Source organism: Zonotrichia albicollis, chromosome 4, assembly GCF_047830755.1.
Source record: "Zonotrichia albicollis isolate bZonAlb1 chromosome 4, bZonAlb1.hap1, whole genome shotgun sequence".
In the NCBI taxonomy this organism is placed as follows: Eukaryota; Metazoa; Chordata; class Aves; order Passeriformes; family Passerellidae; genus Zonotrichia; species Zonotrichia albicollis.
Window position 1 is genome coordinate 39,456,350 of NC_133822.1, and position 16,647 is coordinate 39,472,996.

The 16,647-nt window shown below is 39.5% G+C and overlaps 1 protein-coding gene across 1 annotated transcript; it reads left to right on the forward strand.

The window, feature by feature from the left end:
- The first annotated feature begins 112 nt into the window (after positions 1-112).
- LTA4H (leukotriene A4 hydrolase) lies at positions 113-16,006 on the forward strand. The gene is made up of 19 exons (XM_005480691.4): positions 113-378; positions 1,344-1,474; positions 3,616-3,736; positions 4,195-4,263; positions 6,036-6,140; positions 8,419-8,471; positions 9,075-9,147; positions 9,463-9,603; positions 9,833-9,856; positions 10,728-10,798; positions 10,912-11,023; positions 11,854-11,998; positions 12,076-12,179; positions 12,522-12,592; positions 12,821-12,875; positions 13,693-13,788; positions 14,313-14,395; positions 15,108-15,212; positions 15,525-16,006. The coding sequence occupies exons 1-19, from the start codon at positions 232-234 to the stop codon at positions 15,643-15,645; spliced, it is 1,827 nt and encodes a 608-aa protein (XP_005480748.2). The 5' UTR covers positions 113-231; the 3' UTR covers positions 15,646-16,006.
- Positions 16,007-16,647: the final 641 nt, after the last annotated feature.

Genomic DNA, 16,647 nt, shown 5'->3' on the forward strand with positions numbered 1-16,647 from the left:
TCGCCGACATTCTAGTGAGAGCCAATCAGGTTGTTCCGTTCAGTAGGGCTCCTCCGCCCCTTTTCTCTCGCAATGCACTGTGGGTTTTGTGGTTCTCACGCCGTTCCCCCGCCCTCTCCGCGCGGAGGGCGGCACTACACCTCCCAGAGGCCTGCCCTCCCCTCTCCGCGGCGGGCTCTGTGCTGCACGGGCTGGCACGGCCGGGCAGGGCGGGCAGACGGCGCGCGAGCGATGGCGGACCCCAGCTCCTTCGCGTCCCCCGCGTGCTGCCTCACGCGGCACCTCCACCTGCGCTGCCGCGCGGACTTCGGCGCGCGGGTGCTGCGGGGCACGGCTGCCCTCACCGCGCGCGCGGAGCGCGAGACGCTGCGCTGCCTGGTAACGGCGGGGGCGGGGGGCGCGAGGGGACCCGCGGACCGTGAGGGGCGAGCCCGGAGCCCGCGCCGGTGCCGCCTTCCCGCTCCCCCGTCCTTCCTGCTCCCCCGTCCTTCCCTCGGCCGTCGTCCCGGTCCTTCCTTTCCTTCCTTCGCTAACGCCGCTTGGCCCTCCCCGGACCCGCCGCCCTGGCTGCTGCTCGGCTGGAGGCTGACAGCGCCTCGCAGCCCCCGGTTCCGCTTAGCCCCCCAGAGCCGGCGCGGTGCGCAAGGGAAGGGCGAGGCTGGCTCTTCCCTTTAAAGCGGCGAAGAGCATGCTGCCGGAAAGACAGGAATAAATCACTGGAAATCTAGATTTAGGCTTTTTCGCCTGTGTGTTTCGTTATGCCAGCTGCTTTCTCTGTTACCTCTGCATATAGGCATGTGAACCTCTTAAACTTCGCATTATATTCAAAGCTCGGGGGTTCTTGGCTTTTCTCATGCTGATTCCATAAATTTCTTTTGTGGCTGGAGCTAATTTTTTTAGGGTAAAAGCCCAATCCTATTAGTAATAAAGAGTAACGCCTCGTTCGTGCTAAAAATGAATGCTGCACTATTTAATTCACCTTCCGTTGCATGAAGGTCTGGATTCGCGGTGGCGTGTTCCAGGACTGAAACTTTAGCAGGGGCTTTTATACCGTTCTCCTCACTTCATAGCAGTACTGTGGAGTGGTTACCTGTGTGGTTTTTCTTGATAAACTCACTTCTATAGTCAGAAGTTGGTTTTCTTCCTCTTTTCCCTCCAGCTTTCCCAGTTCAGTGCTGCTCTCTTAAAATGCTGGTTCCTGGTGGTCAACGCAGTTAGTCAGCTTTTCTGGTTTTACTTAGAAAATGCTTTGTCCTTCAGATGGACTTGTGTTTAAGATTTCGTTGTGCTGCATTTATTATTTTATGCTATTTAACTGGTATGCAATATGTTCTTTATCACAGGTCCTGGATACAAAAGACGTACAGGTGTTTAAAGTGACTGTAAATGGACAGGATGCACAATTTGCTTTTGGAGAAAAGCACAGTTTCAAGGGGACCCCTCTAGAAATCACGTTTCCAAATGAACTAAGAAGGTACACACTTTTGCCTGCTCCTCTAGGTGGTTTTGAAAATGCACTGTATAAGCTGCTTGTCTGCCTGTAGGGTTGCTGAGTAAAGCTTGCAAAGGGGCTTAAAATTAGAATGAGGGTATTGCATTCGTTTGGTATGATCTTGTAGATTAGTGTCATGTTTGGCTTTCATTAATCAAAACTTTCTGAGTGTTTGTACCTGTCTCCAGACCTTGTATCACGTACAAAATTGCTTTCTGAACTGAGTAGCAAAATGATGTGACATGTATCTCAATTTTCCCAGTGCTTCTCATCAGTAATACTGTTTCTGCTTTAACAGCCTGGTTCAGAATTGTTACAGTGTGGAGAACAAGGAGCAGCAGCCCCTGTTGGATCTTCTTTTATGCAGTTGGTTCTGCATTTCTGTAGAACCTCAGGTTACCACTATGATTAGATAGGGGCATGTTTTCAAATAATCAAAGTTTTATTTTGTTTGCTATGCTAAGTCCAAGTCCCTGAAAGCTGGAACTTGAGTTTTGGCAGCATGATGGAGAGTGACCTAACCGTGGTCCACCTCTTAAGGTGCATGAATTAAAAAGCTGTTGCCAAATTACAGTATGTTTTTTGGCAGTTTGCTTTGTATGCTGGGACTCAGTGGTATCTCAGTCCTCCATGGTGCCAAAGCTGAAAGCTGTGATTGTATAAGGAAGTTCTCTTGTTTGAATACACTTGAATATCAAGTTGCTTCCTACTTATTATTGTGTGGTTTTTACGACTCGTTGCTACCTCTAAAAACCCTTTCAGTTTAGTCTGGTCTCCAAGTTTTTTTTCTTTTTAATGTTGTACTGTGAATTAGTGCAGTTAAGAAATACAAATAATGAGGAAGAGAAAGGAATGTCTTAAAATAGTTGTCCCTTCTGGAGAAACACTTCTGGTCTCTTATGAAATTGAACATTAAGTACTTGAAATAATTGAAAATTAAGTACTTGAGCAAACAGGCCATATCAGAAATATAAGCCTGTTTCTTTCATTTGACTTTCAGCTGCCTCTTTTTTAAATGCTGAATTTCCTGGTAAGAAAAAGAAGGTGGTGTGAGGTGTGACCACAAGAATTCACAATCTAGTGTGAGACATAGTCCTCCATGTAACTATCAATAAAACAGCAATAGAAAAGGGTGGCAGTTACAGCTGGAAGTCTGATTGTTCAGAAAGCAAAGTGCCTGATGGTAATACCAGTTATTTTCTCTTTTCTTGTCTAATATGTACTTTGGAATACTGGTTATAATCCAGATGAGTACACCTGGTCAGCTTATCTAGTGTTCAACTCCTCTGATTAGCTGAAGTTTGTTCTGATTTATGGCTGGATTGTTTATTCCAAGAGCTGCATGTATAATCTGGAACTTTCTGAGAACAGAAGCAAGTACTTCCATGTGCTTTGGGTGTCATTGATGGTTAAGATACATTTTTAATAAATAAGAGTATGAAGGTGTCAGGTTGGTGTGTGTTCTCTCATTAGCAAACTGATACCTGTCTTACACATAACTGTTACTTTTTACTTAACACCAGTTCTGAAACCCTGAATAAAATCTGAACATGATTTCTTTTTCTTGTTAACCCCTACCATTAATAGGAATTGATTCTGTAATTACTGATAATTTTCAGGGTGTTATTTTCTTCTTAAGGATAGTACTTACAGAACATTAATGTCAGACACAAAAATCTAATTTTTTTTATGTGCAGGATACTTATTCTATGTTATTCAGTCATGTATCTTCTTATGCAGGGTTTTGCACTTTTTTCTTTGTGTATTGCAGAGGGTTTTTTACACTAACATGTATAAGGTTACTTAGCTGTGACAAAACTATATTCATGTAGCTGGCCCAAATAGTTTAAAGAAAAGGTCTGTGCTCTCCTTGAAGAGAGAAGAGGAAAAGTTTCTGGTTAGTAAAAACAGTAATAAAAGTGCCTTGGGATGTAAAAAATGAAATCAGCTAGCCATTTTTAAATACCATAATTGAACGGGAATTATTGCTTTTAATATGATACTTATTCTCATTTTTAATGCTTTGAGACAGTGCTGCAGACCCGTTTTTCAGACATCTTTGCAGAGGAATTTCAGTGTGATCAGGATTTGTGTCAAAACAGTCTGTGTTCTTTATTATACAGGGGACAAGAAGCAATTGTTGAAATCTCTTTTGAAAGCTCTCCACAGTCTTCAGCTCTCCAGTGGTTTACTCCAGAGCAAACTTCTGGAAAGAAACACCCATTTCTCTTCAGCCAGTGCCAGGTTGAGTTCATTTTTTCCAAACTTCTTGACATACCACTGTAATTTCCCTTGGTTTCTAAAGAACTGCAGAGAAAGGCTAGAAAAGGGAAGAGCCTGTAACTCCTAGCTATGTGTCAAAGGTTCTAAAAGAAAACACTTAAAGTCAGGATGTTGTGAAGATTTTATTATATGTTTACAGTTTGGTAATTCTGGAAGTGCTTTACCCATTCCAGTATCCTTGTTAAAGAGCAAATGGTCCTTTACAGCCAATACTTGTGTCTATTGATCTGCCTTACCTAGTATTGCTCCTTTTACAGAGGCCTGTAAGCTCTAAGGGATAGAAGTACTGGGTTATAGATAATGAATTCTCTGGAGGAGCTGTATGGACTTGCACTATAGTGTACTAATTGATTTATTTCTAGTCCTCTCCATCAGAAAGACACTTCTGTTTTATCTTCTTTTCCTTTCTCCCTCTCTAGGCTATCCACTGCAGAGCCATTTTTCCATGCCAAGACACGCCTGCTGTCAAACTAACCTACTATGCAGAGGTAGGTGAACCCAAGTCATGTGTCCTAACTGAAGACAACTGCTGCAATGGGTGAATTTCTATTAGGCAGGGCTTTTTGGTAGCTGCCAGCATGTGGCCTGATATAAAACCAGAATATTGACCTTCAGCTTAATGTGAGAGGAAGGAGCTGATCTTCCCTGTGGCAGCTCTCTAACTTTGCCATTTCCTTTTTGTATATATCAACTCTTTTTTCTTTGTTACGTATTTATTTGCAAAAGGAAGTAAAAATGCAGTAGTAAGAAAGAAAGATGCTCTAAAATCAGGAAATGCTGACAGTAAGACAGCAAAGAGTGCTGTGAAGTAAAAAACACTTGAAAAGGCTCTCATGTATGCTTTAAGCAATATATTCTGATATATAGCTAGGGGATATTTGCAGTCCTGTGTGGTGGTGTTCACAGGGGTCCCAGAAAGAGAGAAGAGAACAAGAATGTTGACTCCATGTTTCAGAAGGCTTGATTGCCTTGATTTATTATTTTATTATATATATTATATTAAAACTATACTAAAAGAATAGAGGAAATGATTTCATCAGAAGGCTTGCAAGGAATAGAAAAATAATGGAATGATAATAAAATCTTGTGACTGACCAAGACAGTCTGAGACAGCTGGACTGTGATTGGCCATTAATTAGAAATGACCACGTGAGACCAATCAAAGATGCACCTGTTGCTTTCCACAGCAGCAGATAATCATGGTTTACATTTTGTTTCTGAGGCCTCTCAGCTTCTAATAAGAAAAAATCCTAAGGAAAGAATTTTCCATAAAATGTGTCTGTGACAGTCCTGGTGTAAACAGTTTTAAGGAAGCAAAAAGGAGGATAGATGTGCACTCTGACAATTCAGTTGTCTGAAGAAAGTGAGCCTTTTAACTTCTGTTGGAGGTACTCCTCTGATTAATTCAATATTGCCTGTCTTCATGACAATCTTTTCCATATGCCTTGTGTTCTACTTGACAGAGATGACCTAACAACAGAACAGATCTGGGCCGCTCTTTGCTATCAGCTGCTTGTAGTGTGGAGTGTAATGCTGGGTGCCAGCTGAGTTGTATATGTGTCTTGGTTTTGAAAGACAGGAGTCTGCTAAGGAAGGCAGGAGCCCCTGAAATGGAGAACATAAACCCTCCCCACCCCTCTGAATTACTATAAATTTTAAATTAAGGGGCTCTCAGGCAAAAAAATATGGGAGCAGGAAATAGCAGTTCTTTAATAGGGAAAGGAAAAAAATAAAAGGATAAAATAGACAATGCAGTACACTAAAACAGCACTGACAGGGTCAGAACTCAACCTGACACCCTGTTAGTCAGGGTGTTGGTAGCAGTCCAATTGGGAATGTGGCTGCAGTCCTCCTGGAGTGTCAGGTATGGTTCTGTTGGAGCAGGGGGTCCTGTAGAAAAGGGTGTATTTTTCTTCCAAAGATCCAGTGGAAGAAAAGGCAGCTGCTGTTCCTCTGGGAAGTCCAGTGGAGAAGCCGTGCTGGTGTTTCAGAACCTCTGGATTATATCTGGGTAGCAATGCTTGGCTCCTCCCTCTGGGTGGAGCATCTCACAATGGGATTTTATAGTTCTTATCAGTCATGCAGTGACATTCAATAGCCTGTTATCAGCAATGTCCCCTCCCGAGGGAGGTGTGAATGTGGTCACTCAGAGAGAGAGATAAGGCAAACTGCCCACTTGACAGAAGGCAGCTGCCATACAGATGGTAATAGAGTACATCTTGCCTTGCAATCTGGAGCAATGTGCTTGGGGGCCTTTCAGATTTCCGTGCCGAAGGAGCTGGTGGCTCTGATGAGCGCCAGCCGCGACGGGGAGGCGCCCGACCCGGAGGACAGCGCGCACAAGGTTTACCGCTTCAGCCAGAACGTGAGTGCTCGGTGCTGGGCAAGGGCTGCACGAGGTGTTACTGCTGACCTGTGCAGCTCACAGGTGCCTCAGGCATGGCTTTGAGCTCATGGATAAATCTCGTGACTCACATGGGGTTTTGCCACTCCAGAATTGGGAGGCATTATGGAACTCCAGCTCTGACAAGACAACCAATAAGTGCGGTGCGGTTTACTGGTCTTTTTTGGCATTCCCAGAAAAGCCAAATTCGAGTTTTGAAAATGTTTCAATACTCAAAACTAGTTCTGTCACAGCCCTTTCTGTCTGCACTGATTTTTAGAAAATAGTGCAGATGCAAATAATATGTGAGGAAGTTTTGGAAAACAGCCCCTGCAAATTTTAAGCTCACCAAGATCTAAGAAGTGAAATTCAGCATCAGAACCAAATTTTAGCTTGAAGTTAGGCAAATTCTAACAACAAATTTTTAAATTTTTTTTTGAATGTGAAAACTTTGGTTTCTATGGAAAGAAAGTATCTCCAGCCAATCAAAGATTACTGTTCTCTGGAAGTTTTAGTAAATGGTGCAGCTAGTCTAACGATTCCACTGCTCATAAAGCAGCAGTCATGATTTACTCTCCTGGCATTTTTGTTCTCAGTTTTTTGGGTTACGGTTCTGGTATCTATGAGCTCTTCTGGCAAGCCCGCTTCATTTTGCTGAACAAGCAGATGAAATTAACATAAGATCTGGGCTGTTGACACTGAATAACTGCAAGGAGGAATGGGCTGATGTGACTGGAGGAGAGGAGGGGGTCAGAGTACTCTGAGCTGCAGCAGCTGTCGGGTTTGATTTGGCTGCTGCATGAAACCTGAGAGAGGGGAAAAAAGGAGTTCCCTTATCTGTGAGCTCATCAGTAGGCAGTGCCTGCCCTCTCTGTGGAGCCAAAACATTTGCCGCTCTCAGTCGAGTACAGAAGACTTCTATGTTTGTGTAATCCAGAGATGAATGTTATCTAGGAATACACTGTTGATAAGCATGATAGACCTCTACAAGAAATAACATTTAGTGTAATTGAAATTATGCTACCATTTCTGATACAGAAACCATTATTTTTTTAAAAGAACATGCTTTTCTTAAAAAAAAAACACATTAAGCACAAAATGAAAGAAGACATGCAAAAGGACACACACATGGCCTGACGCCAACAGTGATTTGTTAGAAGAGGTTCTGTTTCCTCAGATGAAAAAGGCAAATGCATCAAGCTCTTGCATATGTGTGTGTGCTGAGCCTTACCTAAAACTACTTTCTCTGCTCGTGCATAGCCAGGCTGGAAAGAAGGGTAGTGGAGAGCAACCTCTGTAAAGACAGGTTTACAACTCAACAGTCATTGCCATTTGAGTTTCAAAATGTCAAATTAGCAAGTTGGGCGTCAAAATGTGGAGGTGTATTAATAGTTTTTTCTTAACTAATCTATAACATAAGTCAAGGGACTTTGTTCTTTTCAATAGTATGTTCTGTGGGTTAATAGGTAAAATTAAAACACAGATGATGATATGAGTATTTTAATAAACAATATTTAAATGGTTTGTGGATAATAGTAGAATAAATTTTTCTGAAATTGTGTCTCCAGCTAAGTATGATTTAAAGTCTTACTTATTTAACATTGTTTAAATTCAGATGAAGTGAAACTTTTACAGGGGTGGCTGTATGATCCTCTTTTCTTTCCAGAGCACTTGGAGAAAGCAGTTCGCTATAAAGATACTTCAGTTGGGAGTTTTTTTCATTGAAATAAAAAATATTTAGAGTTTTTTTTAATTCCAAACATGGACATCAAATATATACATTTTGATTTTTCCTGAATCTTTTGTCTTTAATGTATTTATATTAATAAATATTCTTGTTTACTTCATTAAAGCTCTTCTTGCATCCTTCTGTGTGATAAAACTGCCCTTTATCTGAGCAGTAGCTCTTAACTTCTCCTTCCATAAAATTTAATGGAACTGAAATGAATATGGAAAACTGACTTTCTTTTGAAGAGAATCCAAACCAGCAGGAATTTTGTGTGCTGATTTTTTCAAACAGAGATGATACTTACAGTTTTGTGGATTTTGCCTGGAACACCTATGAAGCAAGTACATACTGTAGATAAAGGAGTATCATTCAGGAAGAGAGAACAATGTTTTTGAAAAAAACAGTACCTGCCCTTAAGGCAGGAAACTCTGGAGGAATACTTCTTTATTTATATACTTTTGTTCTTCTTCTGATGTCTGATAGCTGACATTACAAATAAGATTTCTTTATTTTTCTTATGTTCTCCCCTAGGTTCCCGTACCTTGCTACTTGTTTGCTTTAGTGGTTGGAGCCTTAGAAAGTAGGTGAGTGAATCTGTACAATAAATATTAATAACCACAATTTTATGGATCTTATAGATTCAGTTAACCTGTGTATATCTATCAAAGTGCATGTATGTTGATTTGCTCTTGGATAATTTTTACTTGTGCTGTAAATTAGAGAAACAGCATAAAGAGTTGGGACCTGAAAAAGCCCTTTGTGGTTAAAATTTAGTTCAGGGAATAGATCTTCTTTCCTAGTTAACAGATAAGCCTTGTCTGTTAACAGATAAACCTTTCCTGTCAAAGGCAGAAAAGTATTGCTTCAGCCTCATTTCTCATTGGCAAAAGGTTGTGTCAATCTAGGCCACAATAATGTTTTTATATTAGGGCTTGATAGTGTTTAAAAATCCGTAAGTGGTTTTCCTGTTCCTTTGTGCTGAATAATGCATGCATGTTGTTTGTTTTGTTTTCTAAGCCTTTGCTTCAGCAATGGAGAGGAAAAGCAGACAAAGATTCTCTAATGAGTTTCCCCTACAATGTGGGTTACTCAAGAGCACAGTCACACGTCTGCTGTCTGTATTAGTTTCACATAGAATTACTTCTGGTTCATACTGTCACATTGGCATTTTTTTTTACTTTCAACAGAAAGATTGGCCCAAGGACACTGGTGTGGGCTGAAAAGGAACTAGTGGATAAATCAGCCTATGAATTTTCTGAGGTGAGTAATTAACTACAACAAAAACAGTATTGTAAGATAACTATTTCACATAGTATTGGAAAAGAAACAGACTACAGTTCACTGTTTTGGTCATTTGTCGTTCTCCTTTCTCTTCCTCCCATCCCACAAAATGCTATTATTCTATTGTAGTACAAACTTAGTACTGAAAATATATATTGATACAGTCCCATACTTGTTTTACATGTGGGACTTGTCAAGGTGAAAGGGAATGAAAAATGGGATCAATAGCTTATTATTTGTTCAGTGTTTGCAGTCAAAAATCATCTTAGAAACTAATGTGAATTCTTTTTTCAGGCTGAAGCTATGCTGAAAACAGCAGAAGATTTGGCAGGACCTTATGTGTGGGGACAGTATGATTTGTTAGTCTTACCACCTTCTTTTCCTTATGGTGGTATGGAGAATCCTTGTCTTACTTTTGTAACTCCAACGCTACTGGTGAGTATAGCAACAATGAAAGTCAGCTTTTCCTTAGGGCTTGCATATCAATTAGGTGATGGATATTAATGCACAAATCTAGGAAGAAGATTAGTCTTCTTCCTAGAAAGACCTGTAAATGTTCCTTCCTCCTTTGGAGTTAGGGATCATACAAGAAATTGCATGAAGTGATCTATTTTGAGGCTGACTTGAACCTAACAACTAACTTGTCTTTCCCTTTTCTTTTTAGGCAGGTGATCGATCTCTATCCAACGTAAGTCAAAATTATTCATCTCTTCAAGTAGAACACAACTTGAAGATGTATCTGAATTCCTTTATAATAAATACCTGAAAACTTGATCTCTTTTCATTGGGGAAATTAAAAGTTAAGGCAGTAAGTCAAAAACTCTCACAAAAGTGAGTGTTAATTTTCAGTAAACTCTGAAAGTATCTATTTTGTATAACCAACAGATGGAAGTAACATGGGTGCCTGTATACACAGGGTGCTGACTGAGGTTAGCTGCTCCATAACTCTTTTCCTGTCCTGTTAAACCACCACATCTGCATACAGATATGTTTAAAATTCTCAACTGAATTGGCCTCATCAAAATCGTTAAGAGATAACTTCTTCCTCTATGTGTCATTTTTTTCTGCAAAGTTGATTACTCTGAATGCAATTTTATTGCCTATGTCTTTTTACTAGACTGATGTACTGCTAAACTTAAAAAAAAAGATTGTCTTAAACAAAGAATACTGAAATATTTGACATGGATACTTTTTAATGTATCATGCATCATTAGCTTTCCCACTGCAGAAGTTGCTTAGGCGAGAAAGCAGTACTAGTCCATCACCTGGTATTCTGTATTCTGAAATGTGATTTCATGAACAAATTACCTACACCAAGCTGTTGATCAGTATGGCTCTATGGCTTGCAGGCTGGACATCGAAAATTGTTTCTGTCAGCTAGGGTAGCATTGGTCCTCTGCTTAAAATTCATATGGATAGGTCTACAGAACTGTGAATGCTAACTGACTTTGTGAACATAACATAGCAAATGAGATCCCATCAACATTTTGTATTTTCTATTGGGATCTGATGTTTTTTCCCAGAGGAGTCTAAATGGTGGATCTGTTTTTGTGTTTTAGGTTATTGCGCATGAAATCTCTCATAGCTGGACAGGAAACTTGGTAACCAACAAAACGTGGGAGCATTTTTGGTGGGTATGATGTTCAATGCAATGCAAATCATATTTTAAATTTAATCTGTCAAGAGACTGGCTAAATTGATTTTACCATCCTCCCAGTGCTGACTTCATCAGTGTGTTTGCAGGCTGAATGAGGGTCACACTGTGTACCTGGAGCGCAGGATCGGTGGCCGGTTGTTTGGCGAGCAGTTCAGGCACTTCCAGGCCCTGGGAGGTTGGCGAGAACTGCAGAACTCGGTAAATACTTTTCAAGTCATCATACGTGTTTCCCACAAATAAAATTTGTCTTGTCAGCTTTCCTAATGCTTTCTTATTAGAGAATGAACAACTTTGATTCCAAGGTGTTTGATTGCTACCCAAGGGAATAGCTTCATATACTCAGATTAGATAAAGCTTTTTGAATTGTTTTAAGCTTTTCTGTAAGGATAAACATCTTTCCAACCTCTTCTGGTTGTTCTGAGTGTGACTAAATTGCAGTATGACCTGTTAGCATACTGGTAAGCAGCTGAATGTTAATCAAAATTATCTGCAGCCATGACCATCAGAATTTCCAGTGCCTCATGCAAACTGATTTCTTACTGTCTAAGAGAGTTGTTTAGTTTCGTGTTTTGTTTTTAGTTTTCAGATTTCTAGTCTGTGATATCTTACTAGTTTCCTGAGCAGCCTGAAATTTGTTCTACCCATATCCAGAGCTGAAGTTTGCTGGCACTTCTCCTTCTGTCAAGAGAGATTTTAAATTCAAAGCCTTAATGATAGTTCAAATCAAAGTAGTTCAAATAGTTTGTTAATAAGGGGATAAATATAGTCAGACTAATAGGTGCTTATGGTTATGACAGACGTGATAGTAAGTAACTGCTTTGAGACGGCTGGAGCACAGGGTGGTTGATTCTAAATTTTAGTAACTTAAGATTTGTGAAGATTCAGAACTTCAGAAAAAGAAGGAGAATGCTTTGAAATGAAGCTGTCTACGTTTTGGATGGTTTATACCTTTATAAATAGAATTAGTACAGATCTGCAGGAGTGCCAGTTTTCCTAGACTGATATGTGTTCTTGTGTCTTTGACACAGATAAATACTCTTGGAGATAAAAATCCTGTAACTAACCTCGTCATTAACCTGGATGAAGTAGATCCTGATGTTGCCTATTCATCTGTGCCATATGAGAAAGGCTTTGCTTTGCTTTTTTACCTTGAACAGCTCCTTGGAGGACCAGGTAAGCATTAGTCAGATTTTATATCTTTTTGTTTTCCACCTTAATTTCAAACACTAAAACATTTTCTTTTTTGTTAGATGTCTTCATTGGCTTCTTGAAGGCTTATGTTCAGACATTTGCTTATAAGAGCATTGTAACGGAGGACTGGAAGAAGTTCTTGTACTCCTACTTCAAGGATAAGGTTGGGTAACATTTAAAACTGATTGCTTGAAACCTTTAAATTATGTGAAATTCTGACTTGGGTCAGAACTTAAACACCAGTTCTTTATATTTCTTTTCTTTATTTCAAGAACTTAATATGATGTAATCTGGGACCTTGTGAAGATGGGTTTGCATTAAGATGCCTTTTATTTTTTTTTCTTTTTGTAGAGGGGAATGCTTTGTTTTGAAGTAATCTGTGTAGGATTCTTCGGGTAATTGGAGGAGTGTTATCAAAACAAAAGACTGAAACTAGATTTCATTTTCTAAAAAAAAATTCTAAAGTCAGATTTAAGATTTAATAAGATCTTATGTTGCTTTGTAGGTAGATATTCTTGATAAAGTTGACTGGAACTCGTGGTTTCATGCTCCAGGAATGCCACCAGTGAAGCCTACGTAAGCTGCACTCTTCTGTAGTTCATCTTTTCCTTCTCCAGATTGCATGTGATTTTCCTAAAAGTCATGAAGCAGTTTGTAAACAGGGTGAAAACCTTATGTTTTATTGGAAAATGCCCTAGTACTATGTAGGTGTATATAGCAGTAAAAATAGACACTGTAAATGTTTTCAGTCTTTTATTCTATGGTTATTCCATTATGTGAACCTTTGTTTTTAATATTTGACAGGTATGATACGACACTATCAAATGCTTGCATTGCCTTGAGCCAAAGATGGATCCAAGTGAGTGGTTAAAGAATGCTGAAGTGTCTCTATTTTGAAAAGCTAGTATTTTTGTTATACAAAGTGAGCCATTCTCTTCTAAAATCTCATTTGTTGAGAGTGTGTGTATTTATAGTCACAGTATGGCTGCCAGGGATTTTGCATTTCCCAGACTAGATGTTCAATGTAGAGTCAGGGGATTAGCTGTGGCTTCTGTCTGTGAAGTGCAGTCCATATTTTAACAAGGCACAGAGCCAACTTCTTGTTATAAATATTAGTAATCAAATGGAAATACTCTTTAAACTCTGATATTATGGCTTGATTTAAAAACAAATGCCAGGGTACCTCTACATTACTGATTATATTGTATTAGCAGTTGTTCCTCTATGGTATACTGGGGTTAGTATGTATTTCCCATCAAAAACTGGTACATAAAGTATATTAATTAATACCACATAATTTTCTCCTAGTTTGAAGCATAAAAGTCATACAACTAATGGAGAATTCAGCATACCCTGCTTTTGTTGCCTCTGTAGCTTTTCACTGTACTTGCATCCTATCTTTTAACTTTATTTTCCTTAATGTTACTTTTTATTAAAAAGTATTTGATTTTTCACTTAACTAACAGAAAGGCAGTGGGGATAAAAAGATCAGTGGAGAGAAAATAAGTGAAGAATACAAACATCAGAGAGCAGCTGAAGTCCCTCCCTTCCCCTTATTGCACAGATTGGTATCTTCTTTAAGTGAAATGGCACAACAGTGTGGATATCAAAACAGAAAATTACACCTGATTGTATTTTGAAATACCTATTAAAATTAAGTAACTGTTCTCTTTTAGGCAAAAGAAAGTGATTTGGGCTCATTCAGCTCAGCAGACCTGAAGGAAATGTCATCTCATCAGTTAATTGAGTTTCTGGCACTGTTGCTTCTGGAGGTAAATGCACACCTGGGATGACTTGATTCTGGCATCACAAAAGCAGACATAGAAGCTCTAACATGCTTTGAAATTAAGCTACTTTTTTTCTTTAGGTTTTGCTAAATTAATCTGCTTTGACCATGCGTAGTTATTGAAAACTTCAGCCTTGCCCCTCTTATTATGTCTGGCTCTTCAACTACTGAACAACACACAAAGTGTTTTGGATTGAAAGCTAAAACCAAAACCATGAGGTGTTCGAATTGGTCTGTATCAAATGTTATAGCAAATAAGCTATAAATAAAATTGAACAAAAATGCTTTGTCTTGAATGTTTCAAAAGTACAGAATGTGGGAATTAGCTAATATTTATTCCTTGCCCCTTTCCATACACTGGAAAGATAAAAGGAACAAATAAAATATTTGTAATGGTAGGACTTGAGTTTCTTTGTAGCACCCATCATCCTGAATTACTCTGTTTATTATTGAAATGTCTGGCTTGAAGTCTTCCTCTGGTTTATTCTGACTGTGCAATTTCTTTTTCAGGAGCCTCTTCCATTGTCACATGTCCAACGCATGCAGGAAGTATATAACTTCAATGCTATAAACAACTCTGAAATAAGATTCAGGTTTGTTCTAGTGTGGGCACTTCTAAAATATTAAATGTTTTCACAAAACAAGTTGTCCTGCTTCACCTAAGACATCCTGTTTTAGAGAACTGGGGCAGGGTTTGGGTTTGGGGTTTTGTTGTTGTGGTTTTGTAAATGCATGTGCAGGCATCGTGCTTGGTATCCTGTTATTCATGAATTGGGCAAACACAGTCTTCTAGTAGAACAACTCAGTGGACAGCAGATAAGCTGTTCTTTATTTTAATCTGGCACACTAGCAAAGGAACCTGATGACCTGATAACAAAGGTTAAACATATTGTATGGTTTCTACTTCTTGTAACAAGATCAGTTTCTTTTTAAAGCAAAATAATAGCTGGTTTCAATTTCATTTCGTTGGTTGGTTGTTTTATCCATTGGACAAATGGAACAAGTGCTGTACAGTTCAGTTCTGAGTGATGCAACTGGACACTATTGTAATATGAAAAATACATAGCCGCAGAAAATAATCCTCCATTTTGGAGGAACTTGGCTGCAATCTTTTCCTGTTGTACAAAAAAGCTGATGTATGTAATGTGCTAGTCAAACACTAAATATTTGATGTTGAGCTGGAATCTCATTCCCATGATGACACAGCAGTGCTCAAAGCATTTATGGGAACAGAATTGTTAGATAACCAACCACCACACTGCCACAAATGAAATTATAAATGCAACCTTCTTCTCCCACCTCCAGATGGCTGCGCCTCTGTATCAGGTCCAAGTGGGAAGCAGCTATTCCTCTGGCTTTAAAAATGGCAACAGATCAGGGCAGGATGAAGTTTACTCGACCATTGTTCAGGTAAAAGTAATCTCCAAATCACAGGAGCTCATGCTGTTGACATCTCTAGTATAATGGGATGAATAATGCTTGAAATGCATTTATTGTACATGTTGAAGTGGCATAACACAGAATTCTCTGTATACTGTGAACAAGATTATCTTCAGAGGTGCTTTCCACTTGCTGACATTTTTTTGCAGAGAAAAGAGCTTAGTGCCAGGATGCACATTAAGGCAAGGCTTTTGAGGGAAAAGTAAAACCTTAGGAAAATCCCTGTTGTATTATTTGCCTGGATTTTTGTAATGGTGCCTCCCCCCACTCCTTCTTTTGCAGGGACCTTTATGGTTTTGACAAGAGTCGGGATCTGGCTGTCAAGACGTTCCTGGAGCATAGGGCCTCTATGCACCCTGTCACTTCAATGCTTGTGGGCAAAGACTTGAAGCAGGACCAGTGACAAGTGTACTTATTTCTTTGAGATTTTGTGTTGCTGAAAGAAGAGACTGATTGCCCAAACTGTTGATATGCGTGCTTGATTATACCCTAAAATGCTCTGCTGCTTTGGTACTTCTGTAACTTAAAATTAATTTTCCAAATCAAGTTCAGTACTGTTGCAGTAGATAGCACTGCCAGCAGACTCCAGCTACTCCCAGACTCTGGCTGCAGGCTTCCCTTGCAGACTCTGACTGCAGCAGGCCCCATCAGCAGCCCTGCACAGCAGGGCCAGCAAAAAAAACCAAAACAAAACAAAAAAACCTTCTTCCTTTTCTGTTGCTCTGCCTCTCGCCCTTGACCAGCTAACCTACTCTTTTATAACACCCATCCTCATTGGACACAGCCATGTCCCATTAAGGGCAAGGCAGTTCCTCCTCTTTGATAATTAGCACTGCTGTAATTCATCAGGGGAAAGGTTGCTTGCAGTCCATTCTCCTGCACTTTCTATTTTGCATTTCCAGCTAAAGCAGCAAAATTGCTACATCTCTGGAATTGAGAGAATTTTTTGATTACAGGCAATTTTTAGAATACACAAAAACTGTTCTGAGATGTGGTCATTTGTCAGTGACAGAATTAAAGAACTTGGAAAATTAATAGATGGATGGTATGGCTCTTTGTGCACAGCATTCTTTTCCAAAGCACAGTGGTTGAAACTTCAAGTATCTAAAGAATAAAAAATAAATCTTTTCACTCCATACTTGTCCGTCTTGTCTGTGTATTGATCTGTACAAAAAGTTTTGATTTAATAGTTTTGTTTTATTTATTCTTCTTTCTTGTGGGAGAAATTTTTATTATGAGTCCAAGAGGACAATGGAGACCAAAATGTTTTTTCAACCCACTATTTATTTTCAAAACTTATTACTCTAGAGGGGGCTAAAGCCCAAGTCTTTCCTTACCCAGTTTGAGTCTTTTAATATTTGGATTTTTTAACTGGTTCTGGGCACTACCCCTCGTGCTCATATAA

What these genes read in the sequence shown, in the direction of transcription:
- LTA4H (XM_005480691.4), top strand. Translation starts at nt 232, where the DNA reads ATGGCGGACCCCAGCTCCTTCGCGTCCCCCGCGTGCTGCCTCACGCGG. An exon ending in TGAGCCAAAGATGGATCCAA is followed by an intron (nt 12,876 to 13,692) that starts GTGAGTGGTTAA and finishes GTTCTCTTTTAG; the next exon opens with GCAAAAGAAAGTGATTTGGG. An exon ending in TGGCACTGTTGCTTCTGGAG is followed by an intron (nt 13,789 to 14,312) that starts GTAAATGCACAC and finishes TTTCTTTTTCAG; the next exon opens with GAGCCTCTTCCATTGTCACA.